Source organism: Corvus moneduloides, chromosome 2, assembly GCF_009650955.1.
Source record: "Corvus moneduloides isolate bCorMon1 chromosome 2, bCorMon1.pri, whole genome shotgun sequence".
Classification (NCBI taxonomy): Eukaryota; Metazoa; Chordata; class Aves; order Passeriformes; family Corvidae; genus Corvus; species Corvus moneduloides.
Genome location: NC_045477.1, coordinates 35,329,226 through 35,350,764, shown reverse-complemented (window position 1 = coordinate 35,350,764; position 21,539 = coordinate 35,329,226). Strand labels below are relative to the sequence as shown.

The 21,539-nt window shown below is 39.0% G+C and overlaps 1 protein-coding gene across 31 annotated transcripts in view; it reads right to left on the bottom strand.

Annotated features, from left to right (window-relative positions):
- Positions 1 to 21,539, bottom strand: part of DLG2 (discs large MAGUK scaffold protein 2) — a 1,001,432-nt gene that overhangs the window by 43,930 nt on the left and 935,963 nt on the right. For all 31 annotated transcript variants that reach the window (XM_032099063.1, XM_032099062.1, XM_032099064.1 and 28 more), the window contains one exon: positions 6,553 to 6,729. In XM_032099063.1, coding sequence (XP_031954954.1) covers positions 6,553 to 6,729 — 177 coding nt within the window. The remainder of the gene's footprint in view (positions 1 to 6,552; positions 6,730 to 21,539) is intronic.

The window sequence follows — 21,539 nt, the reverse complement described above, 5'->3', positions numbered from 1 at the left end:
GTGGAGACAGTATCACCCTAGCACAACTTACGGGAATTTCACCTCCATCTTCCCACCCACTCTCCAATTATAGCTGCCTGCAGAAACACTGCTGTGCACAGGGAAGTGATCTACGATTATCTGAGATCAGGGACAGTTGGAGTATACTCTGTATATTCACTTTCTCTTGAAAACACTCCTGGTAGTAGATACCTCTTGGCCCTTTTTATTTCAGAAATGGTCAGGATTCACTCTCTTCTTCCCATGTAAAGCTAGAGAACTGGAGCAGTACATTGAAAATATACTTCGGCCTTCAGTGTTCCCTCCCTAGTAAGTTCAAGATTTCAGTTCTTTAGGATACTGTTCTCCTCTTACTCTTCTGGGGAACTTATTAATGGGATGCAACACTCACTGCACTGCAATGTCTGTCTGCTTTTGTGTTTCTGGGCACAAGTAGCTGTTGATAATGGGCCTGTGGGATTTTTCAAAATGTGGCTTGGAGTTCTTCATAAGTTCTGCAAACAAGAAAAAATCAAGTATAACTCAATAAGACATGAACTGTGATCACCCACCCACTGCTGGACCACTGGGAGCTCTGTCAGTGCCTTTCTAAAAGCACTAATCAGTCTTCACAGTGGAGAGGCAGAATATCAAGTGAAAAATGCTTTAATCTTCAACAACAGTGTTCATCACTGATGTAGAACATAGATGCAAATTGCAAACTTGTTTCTAGAATGAAATAAAATGGCAACAATAGCCTAATTTGCACAGATTTGGCATTGAGGTGTTTTGCAGGATAAAAGTTGTTTTCAAATCCAGCATGAGAACTGTAGTGAGGGGAGTCAGCAAATACAAGAAAGCAATGTAAAATGGACACTTGAAAGACCTTGGTATGTCTCTTGTCTTGCTTCACCATTTCCAGGTCACATGCACTATATTTGTTTTGCCTGCCTATCAAGTGAAAGGTAAGTGAAAATATGTACACACTATTTATAGTTCAAATATGTGGTCTCAGTTCATAGCTTTTCATTGCTTCCATCCTCTGTGAGATGTGAGATTGAGTTTACCAGGAGATTCCTATTCTCAAAATTATCTTTGAGCATTCCGGAAGTGGCATTTTTGCACCAAACATGTATTTTTCAGTAGGAGAGAATGTGCTCTGGGTTCAGTCTCCATCTGCAGTGCCTTGCTTACAGAAAGCAGCTCAGCACCTGGTCAATATTTATGAAAAGACCAGACCTAATGATATTAGGAAGTGAATTCTCATAAAATTGTAGCACAACCTTATTCTGTTTAAAAGCTAACGGCTGTTTTCCATCAGCACAGAAGTTTCACATCATTGCAAGAGCACAGGAAGATGTTTATACCTACACATACATACAAATTTAATTCCATATTAAATTTTTTCCAATTAGATTAGTGAGTATAGACAGATAAATGATTTTAGACAAAGCTTACATGATTATGCCATGTTAAAAAGTTTTATCATCTAAGGATTAAAATGTTAAGGGTTGTTTAGAAAGGTAGACGATTTATAGGAAACCATTAAAAATAAAAATCACTTGAGTGGATAAACATGCCTTTCTGCCAAGCTGAGCAGAATAACAAATTTAAGTTGGCTTTTCGCCCACAGGGACTTCTGTGCTGGGAAAACCTCTTGTTCCTTGTCCTTAAATGCTTGTGAAACATTGGGTTTTATGTACTTTTCCCCCCCACTTTGCTCTGAAAGGAGAGCACGGCTACATGTACTTGTGGGGAGAATGTTGTCTATTTGAGAACACAAATATCAGGCTGGTATTATTACAGCTGGTAATAACAGAGATACAAGTTGCATAACATTTGGCAGTCAGATGTACTTAAACTACCTGAAAATGGGTATCTTAGAATGATGTCCAGTCTGACAGCAGGTTTGCGACTGCACATCTTAAGGACAACAGCAAGATTAGTGTAATTATTTCAGTGTTTTAAGGCCAAATCCTCGTTGGCTGCAGTGGGAGCAGTAGTAAAAGTGGTGAGAATTTATGCTCAACCATTCTGGGGCAATCTGTGTGAAATCTCAGGCAGCATTTCAGACCCACGGACTCAAGTCAGGCAGATATACACACACCACAGAAAATACTGAGGCTTGACATTCGTGAGGTGGGAGGTTGCTGTTGTGGAGGGCTTGCAATGTAGGAGCTTGTCCCTGTGTGGAGACTCAGTAAGGAAAAAGTGAAAAGAACTGGAGGCGTAAAATCAATGCTACAGCAAATTAAAGTCTCTTTAGTATTAGAGCATCTGTCTAGGAATTTAATACACTCCAACTTATGCACACTGGTTTCATGCATTTTGTTCATTCCCTTTAACTGATGTGTTTCCATAGGGAGGGAATCTTAGACATGGGCTGCTCAGCTTGCTGCTGCCCTTTTATAGGAAGCTGATTTTTTTTTTTTGGTATGGATAATAAGAAGGGCAATGAGGCAAATCAAAAGCACAGATTATGTGGAAACTCTAAATCTATCTATATATATATATCCAAATGTTAAAAAAATCCAGTGGAAATCTAATTCTGTTGGTCATTCTAGTATAAACAGCATTTTTTGATGATAAGGGAGCACTTCACATACATAAATACAGTGACCAGGTAATACTGCAGGCTGCATGACACATTGGTACAGGGCTGGTGGTTATATCCCCTCACCTTGGAGACTCTGCCTGATACAATTGTGCTGTCATCTTAAACATAGCTTGGATAAATCTTTTGGGCAGATGTGGAACGAGGAGAAATCTGGCCTGAAATGTTGATTAATTGATACTATAGAATAACTATTTGGTGATTGCTAAACCACAGCTGAAGTAGTTTGCAGCCTCTCATGCTGAAGTCCCATGCTTCCCAACACCAACACCATATAATACCACACCACCTGTGTATCATTATACTTGGTTTCCACCCAACTGGCTACTCCTGTCCTGTGGCTGAGAACAACAGCTATAATCAGACAATAAATACACACTGACAAAGGGACAAAATGTTGTTTTGACATGTAGAAATGTTTGCAATTATATTTAAGAACTGCAGGATACTTAGAATTTAATTTGTTTTAATCTCCACAGAGGTCATTGGCTCACTGCTTCATAAGATTTGATTCTTGCACAGATCAGTGGAGAAACTTGGGGCCACCCTCACTTCTTTGTGGTGCCTCCTTCAGTAACACCCCTCCAGCTGCAGTGCTGCCCTCCAAAACTCCCTCTTAAAGCCTGACTTGGCAATTTAACCATAAACAAGGCAACAAATCCACATGCTGGCAGCAGCACTGAAATCTAATGACAAAAAAGCTTTCAAACTCTATTTAACCACTAAGAGGTAAAGTCTGGTAATGTATCCAAAAACCTGGAGAGAATAGGGAGTGGCAGCTCCTCTATACTTCTAAATAATGATTTTTTTTTGCTGGTATAGCACACAAGTCATAGAGGAGAAAAAGAGTAAGGAGTCTTGATTAATCATTCCCAATTTCTCTAATCAGCTCATGCTAAAATGTCACTATATGATGGGCTCTCCTGTAAAAAAATAAAAACCTAAACACATGGAAAGCAATTACCATTACACAGCACCTCGAAGAAGTAATATAGTGTGGTTGTTAGGACTTTGTGTGTTTATATACACATATATACACACATTTTTATACATATATATACATATATATTTGTATACATACATACATACATATATATATATCTAAAATAAAATTGAAGTGGTTAATAGCTCTGGCTTTCAGATCTATTCCATAATGATTTCACTTATGGGAAATGCAGGAATTGTATCTTAGCTGGTGCTGGACAGAAGTTAAGGGAAGTAGAAGTAACACAGAAGTAAAGCAGACAGCTAAAAGACTCAACCTGGCACTAATAATCCCTGGATCTGTACAGACTCTCACTGACCCAAAGTGCAAAAAAAAAGTTACAGTACCACAGGATGGCATTCCAGAAGCAGAAAAAGGAATCTAAGCACAAACCCAAACTCCACCAAGCATAACCCCCCAAAACCCCCTAGACCCTAAAAAAAGGGAACAGAAATGAACTGGGGATTGAAAAATATAAGACAAATATAAAATTCTTCAATTTAAAACATCATGGCCAATTTAGCTTGCAAGACAAACCCAACAAACAGCTACAGATGTTCTTTTCTTCCTTCCTTTCTATCACAATATTTTACTGCTAGATATTACCCATGCTGTATTACATGCAAAGCAATGCCTGTAGAAATAATCCCATATAAACTATAAGAGACACAGCATCCTAGAGCCAGCAACTTAAATGAGGATTTCCATGCCATAGCTGCCTGTATTTGGTCAAATGAATTCCAGGACTACTCTGTTTTAGATTAATCCTCTTACAGTCAATAACTCACACCTGCTGAGGAAATTTAACTGTGAATTAGCACAATCTGGCAAGTATGATTAGCTTTATTCTCTGTAACTTGGCCCTGTGTGCACTGATTGCTCATCCTCCCCTTGGGTGGTGTAAATGACCGCCGAAGATGCTGGCAAGAGCACATCAGTCTCAGGCTCACAGGAATCATCCAGAATCCACAGAAAGGAAACAATACTCACTTTTCAGTGCATTGGAAAAAATAACCTTGTACAACTGAAACCTTTTATGAAATAACTGCAACCTCCACCCACCCCAGCTCAGGTGTATCATTACATTAATGCAGACAGAAAATCAGATACCATTGATTTTTCCAGGCCCCTCAGCTTCACTAGTGAAGAATAAGGATGACAAGTGGAGAGCATGGTAACTATATCTGCATCTTTTAAAATTCAAGACTCTTATTTTTAGCTTCTAACCAACCTATTTTCATATTGTGTCTTTTTTTTATTATTATTATTATTTTTATTCTGTTTTCTCCCTAAAGCCACATCTTATTCCTAGGCTCTATGTCTGACCTTCACTAGAGAACCTCTAGGTTTTGACCTTGACAACACACACCACTGTGTGGGTAACCCAATAAGCTTTAGGCACACACCACCTTTCCACTTTAAAGAATATACAATTCCACATCTTAATTAGCAGCTTTGCTTTGTCCTTTTCTCCTCCATAGTTGTTTTATTATGTATGACAGCTTTTTGCACCTTTTCATAGTAGGCACCAGACAGCGAGTGAGCTTTGTGCACATACCTTCCTTAGTATTAATTAAATACATTTCTCTCTCTTTCCATGTATGATCCACTCATGTAATTACAGCAGTATTTACTGCAGCAATGAATAGCAGGCAAGTATTCCTTTTTCAATATCTGCAGACTAGGTCTGGTTAATGGGTACATTTTCCATCTTAAAACTTATAACCTAACCTTGTAACCTAACCTTTTATTTCTACCTATTATACAACTCCAAAATTGCTCTTTGCTGAAAAACCAGGTGTGGATGCTACTCAAACATGATAATTAGAGAAATTAAGGTCCTTTCAGGGCTCATGTCAATGAGGTATTTCACAGCCTTTTAGTTTACTTTTACATGATTTAGAGCAATGAGTACCATAAGCTCTATTAGTACCTTGGCCAACTCTCTTGAAATAGCAGCAGGTGCTCTAGAGAGCATCAAGCATCCCATTTCCCTACTATAAAAAATGGTCATGAACATTTTTATACTAGTGCTAAAGCTGACATAGCTAGGAATAGGAAGTTCATACTCAGTATGATGGCATTGCTGCAAAAGAGAAATGTAATGTGTTTTGACAGATTTAATTTTCCTCCTACCCTTTCAGTTCCTGACCTTTCTATAGCAACTATCAACAGAGCCAGGAACTAATACTGGTTTGTGTGCTAGTTCTGATACTATCAGAGACTTGTGGCTGATTTTACAAAAGCATCCAGACAGAATAAACAATACAAAGAACGAGGAAGATTCAGATGTCTGTTCTCTCTCCGAAAGTCACCACGAATCCATTACAGCCAAACAAAGATTCAGATTTAGCTTGGAGAGCAGATAAAAGTTCCTTCATTTACATTATATGAAAAATTTACTGTGATACTGACTATCCATCTGTTTCCATGCAGGCAGAGATTAAATTAACAGATTTCAAAGCCAAAGATGACCATTATATAACTTAGCACCATATTTTACATCACACAGGCTGAGAAGTTTAATGCTATTACCCTCTCAAAAGAGACATACAGTCTTCATTTGAAAATGTCAAGACACTCATTACATCCTTCAGCAGTTTGATGCAATGGCTAGTCACCCTGACATTACAACATGTGCTCCACTTCAAATTCAGAGCAAATTCCTAGACTTGGGTTCTGGTAATTCTTTTTTTTTTGCTGAAGCTCTTTGGTGGACAGTGATCTCTCCTTCTTTTCCCGTTTCTTTATGAAGTTACAAGTAATTGAGTCACCTTCTGAGTTTCTTTTCAAGTACAGTTATCAACAGCCTGAGTGCTTTAAATCTCACAGCAAAAATTGTGTCTTCCAACTCTTGAAATACCTCTGGGATTTTCCTTTACTGCCCCCAGTTTTTTAGTAGATTGACGCACCCCGTCTTTGAAATATTTTAAGATAATGGCCAAGGAGGTAAGAAGGAGGAAGCAGCACTCACCTCCTCTTGCTGGGTATAACTCCCATCTCCTCACTGTCCCCCTCCAGAGTGACCCTCCTCGCCTGCCACCATTCATCATCTGAGGCGTTGATGACATGAAGGATGTCTCCATACTTGAAACTGAGTCCTTGGCTTGGGAGGCCACTGTCTTTGCTCTTGTCATAGTCAAACATGGCTCTGTGAAGGGAAATAAAAATATGAAGACAGGTGATTAGATCAGTCTGGTTACATTTACTTCTGAATAATTAATTATATTTTATGTCACTGGTAACCCTTTCTCTTTTCCTAAGGGAGGGAAAGGTCCTACTCAGTGGAAAACTTTCCACTGTGAAGTTAGTATTTACAGAAGCCTCTTCTTCTTTTTTTTTTTCTTTAAGAGAAACTGAATGGTTTAATCTGATACCAATTCTTAGCCTATGCCTTCTAGTCCTATGCCTGGCACCTACACCAGCGTAGATGTACCCCACTTTCTGAGGGTAAGACCCTGCACGTGAATCCCAGCAAGTGCAGGTCCCTCATTGGAGCTACCTAGCTAAAAATCCAGATCTTGGTTTCTTACAGGAAAAAAACACTTGGGAATATTTTTTCCATGTAAAATATTGTTTAAAGACCATGCCTGTCAAGAACTGATGTTTATTTCCTATAGGGAAAATAATATGATCATAACAAGCACAAAATTAATTTCTGGGCATAGAGCAGCGATAGGGGATACACATCATAAAGTCGCCCCAAGACACCCTGGCTGCAGAAATGTTAGATCAGTAAAATCCCAACAGGTGTCTAATAATTCCTACTCTTTTATTGTCAGAAAGAAAGCCATGACAATCTTTTCACTGGTAAACATTTTGTGAGACGGATTTGATGTAATTAATTGTTGTGCATTCTAGTGTAATTGCAAAGAACGATTATAGAAGTTTTATGGGTAGATATAAAACTCTCAAAGCTACTCCTCATAATGAGGTGAACTTTAAAAGAAGTTATCAGAATTGTGACTATGCAACCAAAATAATTTAAAGCTCTCATAAGCACCAATTGTGCATGGCAAGTCTGGTTCAGGAGGAGGAAAAATGCTATTTGAAATATATCTTCTTTTAAAGAGGTTTACAGTCTTGAACTAACATCTTCAGAAAAGCCCAGATAATTCCCTTCTCTGAGGATGAAGACTGCTGAATTTTACATAATTCATAAGCTCAGTTATGCTTGTGCCTTTTTTGGTAAATGTTCTTGGAATGCATGTAGCCTTTGAAAAAAATTTAATGGCTTAGTGGTGGAAAACGTTCTTTTAAAAATCTGACTATATCTTACTAAACATTTACATTCATAAAGGACTCTTACTGGTACCAGGTCATCTGCTGCTTCTCAAATACAGCTTTCTGTGAGGACATTTGATGAAGAAGCTTACAAATCCAGGAGCAGTTAAGTGTCATTAGACACCTCTTCTTGACCAGTTGATGACATTGGATCCCAGGAAGATGGCAGTGCATACACAAACAGGCACACAACACATCATCCTGTGGGCACTGCCCTCGGCAGCAGGCAGCAGTCAGAATTTTACCACCCTATGGAACAGTCATCTTAAAAATTCACTGATTAATTGTTCACCTTGCCATGGAAGCCAATCGGCATCTCAAAACCCCCAACCACAGAGTTGGCCATGCTGGATACTGGGCAGATGTCATGCAATCCTGATTCCAGGCATAATTAAATCACTCAAAACAAGGGACAATATCTTCTGTTACAGAGAATAAGCAAGACTGTCACATCCCTCATGTAAAACATTCCCTGATGCCAAAGTGGAAATGCTCCATATTTGGCAAGTTCTAAGATGAAGGTTGTCTTTCAAAAGTTAAGAAGTAGAAATTGGGACAATATTCTTTGTCCTTGAACAGACGTTTGCACCTCAGAGCCCACATATTGACTTAAAATGAGACTGTCATCATGCTGGCTGATGTTAACGATGAATGCAGATGGCAATGTTTGCCACTGACTTGCTTTGATTGGAGTAATCATGTGCATTGCTAATTAAAATGAGATTATAGATCTCAGACAAGAGAATTTTTGAGCACACTTTCCATTGAATGAAAGATTTTGTGGCTCTTGCTCTACAGATGTTGATTACTCCATTAGCAAAGGAAAATGACATGAGAGTTGACTTCAGTGATCTTTCCTAAACATTTCAAATTAAGAGCCAGGTCTTGGTAACAGCTGTATTTGGGCTTACAACTTTGATAACATTCCTAGCTCTGTAAAACATGCTTTTGCTGGTTGGCTGTTGGCCCAGCTATAAAGTACATGGAGATCTTCACTCCAGGCACTGTTGACTACTTTGGGCTATAGAGAGACCTGGGCACACTCATCCCCACCACCTCAGGCTGCGAGGGCAATTTGGATCTCTACACATCCAATTGCAAAACCTAGTGTCTTTAACAGACTGACATGTCATTTCTAATTTTCTACCTGATGAACACTACCCAGTTCTGTTTGTGCTCGGTCTTGCAGATGTATATAAAAATAACACCTCTGCATCTGTTGAGTGTCAACTGAAGTGATACAAAATGAATGCAGCTAGACCTCTTGTTTGGTAAAGGAACTGGGCAGAGCAGACAGAAAAAGATGCCTTTTTCTCTTTGCTCTTTCATGTTTTTAGACAATGGCATCCAAGTCTTACAGGATACCACCTGCAAGCACTGAAACTTTCATCAGAGCCAAGGTCAGCTCTCAGAAAAGTCTATTTGTTCTATGCAAGCTTCTTCACCAGGATAGCATCCTAAGGGGTATGTTAGACACCTTAGATAGGTTCTGCCATGCCACGGGGATTATTGGAGGCAAGGTTAAAAAATAGTAGCACTGTTGCTGAGTATTATGTGTTGAGAAGAGGGCGTAAGCAACACACTCCACCAAGAAACCCACCCTAGCCCAGAGGGTGCCCCTCTCTCAGAGCTGAGCACCATATTTTCCTTTCAGCTAGAGAAGAATCAGCATGATCAGGACCAGGCAAGTGCTTTTCCAAAAATGAGATGTTTAATAGAAACAGGGTTATTCAAATCACCCAGAGGGTCCAAACCAAGAAGACATGTCACAGTACTTCTTTCTCTCTGTGATGAATTAGAGGTGTCTCCCCAGAACACCAGCACAATACTGCAGATAGTGGAGGGGCTGCTCAGCAGAGCCAGTGAGCTTTCTGAACTTGCTAATATGACTATATGCTTTCATCTGGCCCAGTCTGCTTATTCATGGGCAGTTCTTCATGGCACTGAGCTGTAAATCGTTTTTAGTGTCTTTTACTACAGTATTAAAGAATGATAATCTCAATAACCTTACAATATTTTAATGACATTTATCTAACAGTCTTGAACACTAACAGCTGCTTTTTTTCTCCACAACTTATAAAAGTGCACCTTAAAGCACTGTTTTTTCAGGTGTTTTATATGCTCAGTTAGCTGCTTGCATCCACTGTTCAGCCTTTTTTTGGATCCTACAGGACAGAACCAAGAGCTCTACAAGGCTTTCTCTGTGTCAGTAAGGCTTTTTTTCCAAGTCAGCTGACTAGGTCTACTTTCGAATTGGGGTAGTCAATATTTTATAATGAAGGAAATCAATTTAAATTATTTAACTTCCACTTTAGAGCTGTCACCAATGTTGTGATCACACCAGCATCAGAAAACTCCTGTTCAGTATCTTCTAGACAGTGCATTTCACAAACAGGACCCTGGGTTACACAGGATAGGGAATGCATTTTGAGGTTACAAATACAGTAAACCCAGCGACTACCATGAGATGTGGATAAAATCCTGGAATAGGGAACAGAGATTGCTACTAACCAGTTCAACAGATGTGGTGAAATCATAATTTGGTCATCTTAGTTCCCTTATTAGAAAAACAGCAACAGGAGTGGGTGTGATTATTAAAGACGTAAGGTATATGCACCAAACTTCCATTACTTTTTTTCCCCCTCAGTTCCCAGTTCTTGCCTTAGTTTAGGGAAAACTGTTTAATATCTGTACAATATTTTGAAAGTGAAAAGTGTCATTCAAATGCCAAATATTGCTGTCTTCTTGGTGAAAGCCTCATGCAGCCAGAAAGCAAAGAAACAGTCCTGAGAAGTGAAGCAGGAGGCGCATATTTAGAAGAAGCTGGCTATCACAAATATTTAAGAATATGTGAGGCTTGCATCCCTGATATTATTTCAGACTTCAGAAGTGATCATTACACTAGACTAATCCCAGCAGCAATTTGGACAGAACCTAGCAGGTTTTGTTTGTGCTTGGGTGTTTCTTAATCATTTTTAGTCAGCCACATCAGCGTAAAACATGAGACAAGCATTTCACAACAGCATTCAAATTAATTGCTCAAAAATTGTTTGAAATTAAAATACTGACTTTACCAAGCTGTAATATGCAGTGAGGTGTCTACATGGCATGAAGGCCACTAAAACAGGGATATCTTTTTTTCTTCCACTTAGCATAAATACTTCATCATTTGAGGCATTTCCAAAAGCTAAGTTGCCTGTGCAGTAAATTTTTATTCCTAATGACACCTCGCATCTCGAGAAATAAATGTTTGACATAGAAGATATATTAGCTGTAACAAAACAGGAAATCAATTCCTTCTGCAATTCCATATATTACAACCTATTGACATCCATGGTGCCTACATTGTTACCAGCATTTGTAACATGAAAAATAGGGTACAGAAAGACTAAGTGATCTTGCTAAGCCCTTAGTAGAAAAGGGAATTTAACAGAGAAACCTCTTAGCTTCCTCAGCTAATGCTGTAAACACCACTGGTAGCAGTCTTCATAATCTTCCTTGCAAAGCAAGGGACATGACTTCATTTACAACAGAGGAATGTATTTTACCGAATGATTCTGTACGTTCAGTGCAAGACCCCAAAATCTTCCACTCCCATATCAATGGCCCCTGATTTGATACAGTTCAGGTGCTGCGTGGCAGCTTTATTTGCATCTCTGAAATTACTTTCTTCTTCTGGCACAGATGGGAGTTTGCACATAAATTTACAGACTGCTCTTTGCTATTCACTTGATTATGAAACGACAACAACATTTAGCAAGAGAGATTTTCAGCTGCTGTAAATAGTCCTAACTCTCCTGTGATCTGCCAGCATATCTGCATATGCACCACTAAAGGATATTTCTCTCTTCTCTGAAAATTTCTTGAACAGCGACTCTGAGGCATCAGGTTTTATAGCATCATCCTAAGCAAGATAAATGTTATTCTCCTCATTCACCACATCTATCCTACCCCCTGCCCTATTCTTTTTTTACAGATGGGGAAATCCAGTGCAGAGAGGTTTAATCATTTGCCTGGTTTTAGGCACTAATTCAGCATCATAGTCAGATTCAGACCCCAAGTTTCATAGCTGTCTTTTCTGCACTCAGTAATAAATGGATTTCCACCCACTTGCAGGCTCAGCTTGAAGAAAAAATTAGAAGAAGATGAAAGAAACGCTAATGCAATTCATTGCTATAGCTACAACAGAGAGCACAGCGGTTCTCTGATTGAAGCAGCCATTGCAAGGCAATTAAGATGCTATTAAAAGGGTTAAATTTTCACATACTGGCAAGTCAATAAAGACTTTCAACTTCTCCTCCCAGCTTTATTTCCATCTAGAGAAGCTGTACGGGTAAATCCTAACTGTAGAGCATACAAAAAAGGTTTCTCTCTCTTTGGGAGGTTTGGGAAGCTCTGAGGTGCTGCTTGCTGAGACTGGAGGCTGCTGGAATCGCCCCAGTGCACGAGATGATTCTGTCATACATTGTCACCTCTGCTGAGAGAGTGGGAGGGGGGACTGTTGGGAAGAACAGCTTTTAATAGGAGTATACTACAACAATGTAGTTTTAGCAAAAAATGTCTGAACGTTTGACCTGTCACTCATAGATATAATGATTCCTGCTTTTTCCTTTTCCTTCTCTTATTTTTCTTTTACTTCTTTTACTTTTGTTTTTCCCTCCTTTATTTTCTTTTTCACTTTTTTCTTTTTTTTTTCCCTTACCTTAATGATGTTGTGACTCTTCATGAAGCCAATCCCCTTAACCTTGTCAGGCTGAGAGGGATAGTGTCAGCTTTTTCATGTTATCAAAATGAGTCATGCCAGGGCACAGCAACACGGTTGCCACGTTCCCTTTGGAAGTTAGCACTGATCAGGAGCTATTACCAGCAATAGTCTAGGTGCACCTAAGGTGGAGAGTGAGTGCTGTGTTCAGCTGTGGGCCTCCCAGCAGAAGCACGTAGACCTGCTGGAGTGAGTCCAGAGGAGGCCATGAAGATAATCAGAGGATGTTAATCCGGGGCACCTCTCCTGTGAACACAGGCTGAGAGAATTGGGGTTGCTCAGCCTGGAGAAGACAAGGCTATAGGGAGACTTTATTATGATCTTCCAGTACCTAAGGGACTACTAGAAAGCTGGAGAGGGACTTTTTACAAGGGCATGTAATAACAGGATAAGGAGAAATGGCTTTAAATTAGTAAGAGGGTAGGTTTAGGCATTGAGCCATGGGGCACGCTCCCAGTCATGTGCAGTTCAAGGTGTTAGCTTGGCTGCTCCTAAGGCATCTCCACTACAGCAAATCCCATTGCACATTTGCATCCAAGCCTTTTCCATTTGCTGTCATATTATTTCTTTACTTCATTCAGCAGTTTCTCCATTCAGTCCAAGTAATTCCTTATTCCTTTCCTCCTGTGGGATTTGGCAGAGAGTTATGCCACGGATCTCAATGAAAAAAAAGGATCAGAAACAGCAGCATTAGTTCCAGCAAAATTTCATGAAGAAGAGGAATATATTTTCTTTATGGTGTTTATCAGGAAAGAGGACTGCCATTTGTCCTTGGGGAATATTCTGCCTGTTTTGGAGATCCAACCATGATGCTTGATGTCAGCCCTTATGAGCCAATCCCTACGTTGCTGATGGGCTTTTTTTAGTTTTTAGCAAGTGCTCATATTCTGTGCAGGAAATGGGTTCTGCAAAATTTGTACTGAAAAATGTAAGTCAATATTTTCAGAAGTATCAAACCAATATGTTGCACTTTCATGGTCTTGCTACGCAACAGCATACAACGTACTATGTTAGAGGCAAAATATCTCACAGTGAGCAAGGACTGACACTTTAGTCTTTCAGTTGTGGACATGGACAGAACTAATATTACTCCCAGGTTTGCCTGGCTTTAACCCCTTCCAGCAGGAATTGTAAGGCAGCTTGAGAAAGTGAAGCTCCTTCATGCTTCCCCTTGTGCTGGCACAAAGGGAATTCCTTTCAAGGAACACACTTTTTGTTTCTTTGGCATTTTACAGGGCATAAAAGACCCAAACAGAATCCCCCTTCTGTGTGCAAATACCTGAAACCAGTAACAAGCTGTGAGCATATGCTTACCTTACCACAATTTATTGACTAGGAAAATCTGGCTGCCAGTTTTATCTGTGATAAACAGAAGCTCTTAAATACATCTGCATTGGACTCAATGTAGTCTAGACCCTCAGCTTTGAGGTTTGCTTTAAAACAGGGAGACTGCCTTGGGTCAGAACACTGATTAGATTTAGCCCTAGGCATTTTGATAAACTCCAGAGGAGATCTGTAGTTGATTCTGGAGGGCTTCTTCAGCACTCCTGAGTTTGTGAGTGAAATTTCACAATAAACCTCCAAACTTGTGCATGAGATTTAAATTTCACAGCAAACTCAAAACTTAGGCCAGACCTGTACTTCGCTGTTTCTTCTAAAGAAATTAGATAATTTTTGACTGACCTTGACCTGGCCTGTGCATTATGCATCAAAATGATATGAAATTTGTCTTATTCTTGGGTTTGACTTTCTTCTTCCCCATATGGACTAACTGAAGCTGCTGCCTGACTGCATCTCTGGCTTCTCTCTGAGGCATCAGTGCAGCTTCTCTGTGTTGAGACATTTAAGATTACCCATATCCAGAAAGGAAATGTGACTGGATGTCAAATCAGGGATACTTTAAACTACCGGGTAATTCACCTGAAATTGCAACCTGTGATGTTGCATGGATTGACACAGGAGCCAAACAGTCATTCTCTCTCATAGTAACTTATTTGCTGTCTGGGAATATTAATTTAGGGATTTTTTCCCCCAGGGAAAAGTAAAATAAAATAAAATAAAATAAAATAAAATAAAATAAAATACTAATAAAACATAAATAAAAAAAAATCAGGTTTCTTTCAAAAACAATGAAACTGAAAGGAAAATTATATCTCTATTAGCACAGCCTGTAGCTACCCTCATACCTCCCTGCACCCAAATGTGTCTTCCTACTACTAGGGAATACACTGCAAAACCCCACTGGATTTAGATATTTTTTTAGTAATTAGGTCTACAGTAGTTCTAACTATTGCAACAGAACTCAAAGATCTGCTTTGGGTAGTTGGGATTTTTTAGGTAGATGTCTCAGATACTCTGTAGCCTGCAATTGCTTTCTCTTAAACCTAATCATGACCCGAATCTGTTGGCAGCTTTTAAAATTCCATTGTGGCCAGGCTGCCCACAGAATTCACTGTGCTTCCACTGGTTTACAATCAAAAGGAAATTTTCAGCACACAAAACCCCCCCACCATGTAACATAATTATTACTACCAGCCAGATATATGATGGTTTCTTTTTTGTTTTGGACAAGGATGTTAGACATCTGGAGAACTTAAGTAAGAGAAAGCCTGCCTATGGAAAAATGATCTGCATCTATGATTTGTAGGATTTGAACATGGTGATGACAAAAGAACTTGTAAGAGATGGACTAAGCACAATGCCTCTACTACTAAAAAACATCCCACCAGCCAAAATTCAGACAATTGTGTCAGCAAAATGGATTTTTTTTTCTTTTCTCCCCAGAAATCAACACTGGAGCCTTGTCAGTCTGAATAGTCTGACTGACTTCTGTTGCAAGAGGCAAGGAACTCTACAGACTCTCCTAGCATGGAAGTGCTCATAACATAATGAATCATAATATATCATAATAATAATAATAATAATTCATTCATATCATAATAAATCTGTTTATACACTCCAACCTTTAGAAACTGCTATTGGAAAAAAGATTCTTCTCTAGCTATGAAAAAGTGTAGACAAGCAAAACTCAGAGAAAGTATTAATGAGAGAACATTGTCTGCTCTGACGAGAGAGGGCATTATGGAAAAGTCAAGGTATTTGTTTGCAACAGCTTCTTCTCAGTAATGGTTTCTGCTTGGCCCTGTATGCTGTCCTTTGACAGTGAAAGAGTCAGAATTTGGATTTTCATTGTTATTGTGTCGACAATAAAGTAGGTTCTGCTGAGATAATGAGCAGCCCCGTGCAAAAAGGAACTACACTGTGGAAAACCACTGAAAATTATTATGGAAATTAATTATCCTGCCCAATGTGGAGAAATGTACTAAATACATAAACTCTGCTGGAAGCAGCTGTTTGAGAAATCATGAAAACCTTTTATCTCTAGGTCAAAACTTGAGGAACTCATTAGGAGTTTACTCAATCAGCAGGAGGAGGTTGCCTATAGAATGAGTCTTTCTTTGGGTTTTAGTGTAGACTTCAATTGGAAGCAATGCAATTAATTTCTGGGTTTTACTTTGTCTCTTTTAAAGGGTGACTTTTGAAGAAGAGTAATTTTGCAAAAATCCAAATGCAATTGAAGTCTAAAGATGAACTTTTATGGTACAAAGGTCAGGTGCCTCTACATAACCTCTGCTTCATGAGGCTGAACACGAAATCTCTAAAGATGTCACATTTACATGGCGGAACACAAAAATCAGTGGAACAGGCCTGAGCTGAACTCAACTGAAATCTTCAAACCTGTACTGGAAATAACAGAGAAAGTTTGCCTGGAAGAGCAGTAGCTATGAGAAAAGATGTTCTATTTGGTCAACCAGTTTTGTGGATTCCTTGATCTCTTACCTGTCAACACTTACTTATCACAAAGAGTTTTATCCTGTGAAGCTTTATTCTGTGATTGGGTTGAATATTTTCTATAAAACTCCATCTTCTTGAGTCAAATGAATAATTCAACACCAGTTTTCACTAGTGTCTGCTCCTCATAGACAAAAGCTTGAAAATAAGATGCCAGAATATTCAAAAGCAGAAACAAACAAACAAAAAAGAAAAATTAAAATAATAGTCTTTGATGTCACCTCATCAGTGTCAAAACAATGTGACTGTTACTTCTTGTTAATGATTAAATTTGGTCATCTCACTATGTGTCTGGTTGTCAATTTTCTTTAGAAATGTACTTTGAATACAAAAGTGCTGATTGACCACCATTACCAAAAACATTTAACAGCAGCAGTATCTATTTCAATATTTTTGAACAAAGCTGCAAGAGGATGATGTTAAAATTCTTAGCTTCTCTCTGTGAAACAAAAAAATTAAGCCTATCGCGCACTGAGCTCCTTGCAACTCAGCATTCACTCCATTGCATTATCCACACCCTCCTCCCTGGGAGCTCTGGCTCACGTGTGCTCAAAAGCAGCATTAAGCTTAACATCAGAAGTTCCTGCATCCCATTTTAAAAGGTAAGACATCTGAGACAAGGTTTTGTAGACTTTCAATGAAGATTAGACTTTGAATTGCTAAGTCGCATTGAAAACATTACCCTAAGCAGCTTTAAGATTGACAGAATTTGCCTTAAGCTGCTCTGAGGCTGACAAGATGAAGGTCTGGTGCAGTAACAGAAGTGCTTTGATTGCTTGCTCCTGGATGGTGCTAGGAGCTAGGAGAAACCAGGAACTAGGATAAGTTCCTGCTGCCATGAATGAACCTCAGAGTTTTGATAGTGTTGTCTATAAAGATACTCCTCATTCTGTGTGTAATTGCTGACTTAAGCAACTCAACTGGAACCTTTCCTTTTACTATCTTCCTTTGAAATGAGTCTTGTGGCAATAAAATGCCTAAAACCAAATTGTCCAGGAAAACCAGATGGTTCTTTTCCCTCCCCATGCCATCACAAATTCCTACCTATACTGCCTTAAGTTTACACTGATTCTAAGACATTCCTCTGTCCTGCAGGAAAAAAAATACCATGAACCCTTACTTCTACCTAGCAATTCACTTTAGATGGGAAATATTTAGTAAAAGCCATGTCCTTAAGTTTAAGCAAAGTGAAACCAGCAGTCTCTTGAGTCAGGCTCCTAAACCAAATTTTGTTTAGCATTTGAGTAATCTGACCGATTTTAAACAGATTACATGTACTTAGTCCCAACTGTACCACGACACATTGTATGTAGTAGAAAATAATTCACAGGTGCAGTTGCTTTTCTAATATTGCTGCTAGGTAAACAATTTCTGTACATTTAATTTAAAGAAATTGCACATTTCAGAATGTAAAATTCAGTTTGAAACCTCATAAACCACTACCACTTCCTAAGCCTGAGTCAAATGATTGTGTCAAGCCAGTTAATGTAAGATATGTGTGTGCAGAAAATACAAGACTGAGGCAAAAATGGTAAAACCCCCAGTTTATGTCTCTGACAGCTATAAATGAACAATAACTCCTTCACTGGCTTAAAGGTTATGCTGGCATCTTTCCTCTGTTTTTTAAAGACACTGAATAATGCCCCCTACAAAAAGATTTTGTAGCTGGGAAAGTTGTAGAAGGGATAAGTTTAATAAGCATGTCTTTGTGTGTCATGCTCACCACAGGCTGATCCAAAAATTTCCTCATGTTATTTTGCTTGCTGGCCCCACTGAGGTATTTGATGAGGCCTCCTTGAGAGCTGGTCAATTTCAGTGTTTCAGAAACATTTGTACAATGCCCTTAACAACACACTTTAATTTGTGTTCAGCCCTGAATTGGTCAGGCTTTTGGACTAGATGATCCTTGTAGGTTCTTTCCAACTGAAATATTTTCTTCCCTTCATTCTATTCCACTTTGGCAGAGGAAAAGCCTCCAAAAGAATAACAAACCTTGTCCTTAACAAGGAAGATGCATGAGGTCAAGCCTTGTTTCCACTGTAAGAAGGAGGAGCAAATTGCACTCTCCCAATAGAGAAAATATGACAAGAACTTTTCTGACCATGTTTTGAGAGGTGGGTTGGACATACAACATCAGCATGATCTCCTTCAAACTAAATTACCTATGACCAAATCTACTCAAAAGGACTGAAGTATAAAATATTTTCAGATACAGTTTAGACCACATTTATCACTTTTGGGCATATCAAGAACTTTTAATATATATTCTGTATAAAATGACAGACTTTGGTGTCTGAGAGCATTTTCTGTAGTGCATAAAAATACTTCACTTGGCTTAAAAGTGCCTCGATGAAGGTAACTGAGGATGGTACAGAGATGATCAAGCTGTGTACAATTTCAGGTGATCTTCAGAATCATGCACCAACACTGAAAAAATCTTGAATCACTGGAAAGTGATTTGGGAACTACAGTGTGTTGAGTGGCTGAGCCATCCTTGGGCAGTGTAGGCACTCCTGGTACAGCCGTGGGATTTCAGCAGAGAGGGCTTTCTTTTGTTCGTATTTTGGGAAAAAAATTAGGCGCAATGCAGATATTCTTAGAGAAATCTCAACTCCCTCGAGAGTAATGGAGAGAGCTAAATACCTATGGGAAAGGAATAATTCTGAGCATTTACATGAGATGAGAAAAATGGGCTGATCTAGATGGTGTGAATATTTTTGTGATTCAGTGTCCAGGTTCCTAATGGTAAGATAAGCATATGCAAAGAGGGTACAGTGAAGTGCTCAGAAAATGTGGTAACATGGCCATATCAATGGCTGTGATGAGCAAATTGAACATAAAGAGCGGAATGTTTTTGATTTCAATAAAAGCATCTACTGAAGCCATACATTTTGTCAGAAAAGCCTGAAGTATAAATTACACTGTCATTTAGCATTTGCTTACACAAAACCCATGCCATCAAAATGAATTGAGTGTTGCAGAATGACAGAATAGGGACCAAAAAAATTCTTTCTTTATTATTCTGACATGCCAGGGAGTTGTGGAAAAACAAACAAGCAAGAGAGTGAACAAACAAATGTCTGTGACTGAAGAGATGTTTTTCTTCACTTGATGTGTAAAAGATTGAAATATTCATCAACAAGTTTTTTTTTCCTGGACCAATTCTTAGAATTTTTAATACTTTGTAGCCTCATTTACAAGCTGTAGGAACTTCATATTTTTTCACTTCCAACATGGAAACAGCAATGCAATTTAGTGATTTATTTAGGGGCTGAGCAAGGTTGCTGTTTTTGGAGAAGGCTGTGGTGAACAGAGGGGAGAGGATCAGACCATATGTGCCCTGTTCCTATATGTTCCCTAAACATCTGCTGCTAACCACTGCCACAGAAAGGACACTTGTCACAGGAGGACACTCAGCTAGATGCACCTTTCTTCTGAGCCAGGGTAGTTGCAAGACAAAATTGATGTTACTTTTATAGAGGAGACTAGATACAGAAACTGGAATTGTCAATTAATGACTTGCATTAATGCTGACAGGTAAAAGGATGTGGAAAATGTTCAACGTTTAAAAAAACAAAGAAAGAAATCCAGATAGAAAAAAAATCAAACACTAGAAATATCTGTGGGTGACAAATTATGAAAATGTGGCTTAAGGAGAATTAGGTTGAACTCTTCAGTTTGCTGACAGTTTTCCCTGCATGTAGGTGATGACTCTCACCCATCAGTCAGCTGGGGGAGAGTGATTCCCAGCACCAAGAATGCTGCCCAGACAACCCATAGACTACCAAACATTTCAGGGAGCTGGGGAAACCCATAGAGGTCAGGGAGGGACAATTAATGTGGAGCTGTGGAGCTTCCATGGATGTGTCAATGTTATATCAAATAAATTTTGACCCTTGTGTCCCTCTGTCAAGGGCTGTGTGTGAAGATTAATTAATATTACTTCAGCAACATGAAAGCTGCTATAGCACATAAAGTGCTGGGTTGCACTAAACAGAAATAGTGTAAATAGGAGTTTCAAGCCACCTTTGAAATGAATCTGCCTTAACTCTATAGATTGACCAAAGCACTAGGTTCACAAGCATGTAGTCTTTAAATCATTTTAGCGAATCAATATCCAAACATTTTTCCTATGTCCAGCTCTACCGTTCACCACTCTGGCCTTACAGGATCAAATTACATTTGGTTGTTTAATACATCATCCAACTAGCAGAGCAAATGCTATATTCTAAATAGTTTTCCTTCTGCCTCTGTCTCATTAACCTAGCATTTCCTGTCAAATATTAAGCTAAGGAAAGATCTGTTTCTCCAGGAAAGCCTGAAATGTTTCTTCTCCACAGCTGCGATGTACCCCTACAGTTCTGTCAGTAAGCTCTGTAAAGTGAACCAACTTAGTGAAAAGACTCTAAACAGAGTGATTTTGTATTGCAATGAATGACTTTCATTTTTTTAATATAAACAAGCAAGTCAGTACAAGACACAGCGTGATGAAATAAATATGAATTTGAAAATACCTTAAAAATCAATGGTATGGAACTTGATTTATCTTCAAAGGGGCCTTTGCTTTATGATCTCAAAAATCTGTATCTTGAAATCCTTTTTTTGAACTTAAGAGCAAGAGCCTCTCCTCTTTTAAAGGGTAGATATAGGCACTATCTTCTTTATCAGAAAGGCCTTTGTTAAGGAATGCCTTATTGCAGCATGCAACTGCCTCTGAGGGAAAATTTCAAAAAATCTTCCCAGTAGCAGGACTGCTTTTGAAAATCTTTGTATCTCCCACAGCTGTAGCAATAATTTACTGCCTCTAATTACCAGTTCCATTGCACTACTGGTCTTTAGGGAGGTGGGTTGAGATTTTTAATTTCCTTGCTTTGTTTTTGAGAGTTTGTATTGTTCCTCCCTTCTACTCAAGGCTGAGGGATCCCCTGCCTGCTGCAGTGGGGATGTCTGTGCTTTCAGCTAATCTCCAGCATGAGCCTGTGCCCCAGGCCAGGTTCATTCACTGTTCAGAGAGCAGCAGACACTGGGGCAGGCTTGGCCCTGAATTGCCATGATCTGCAGGG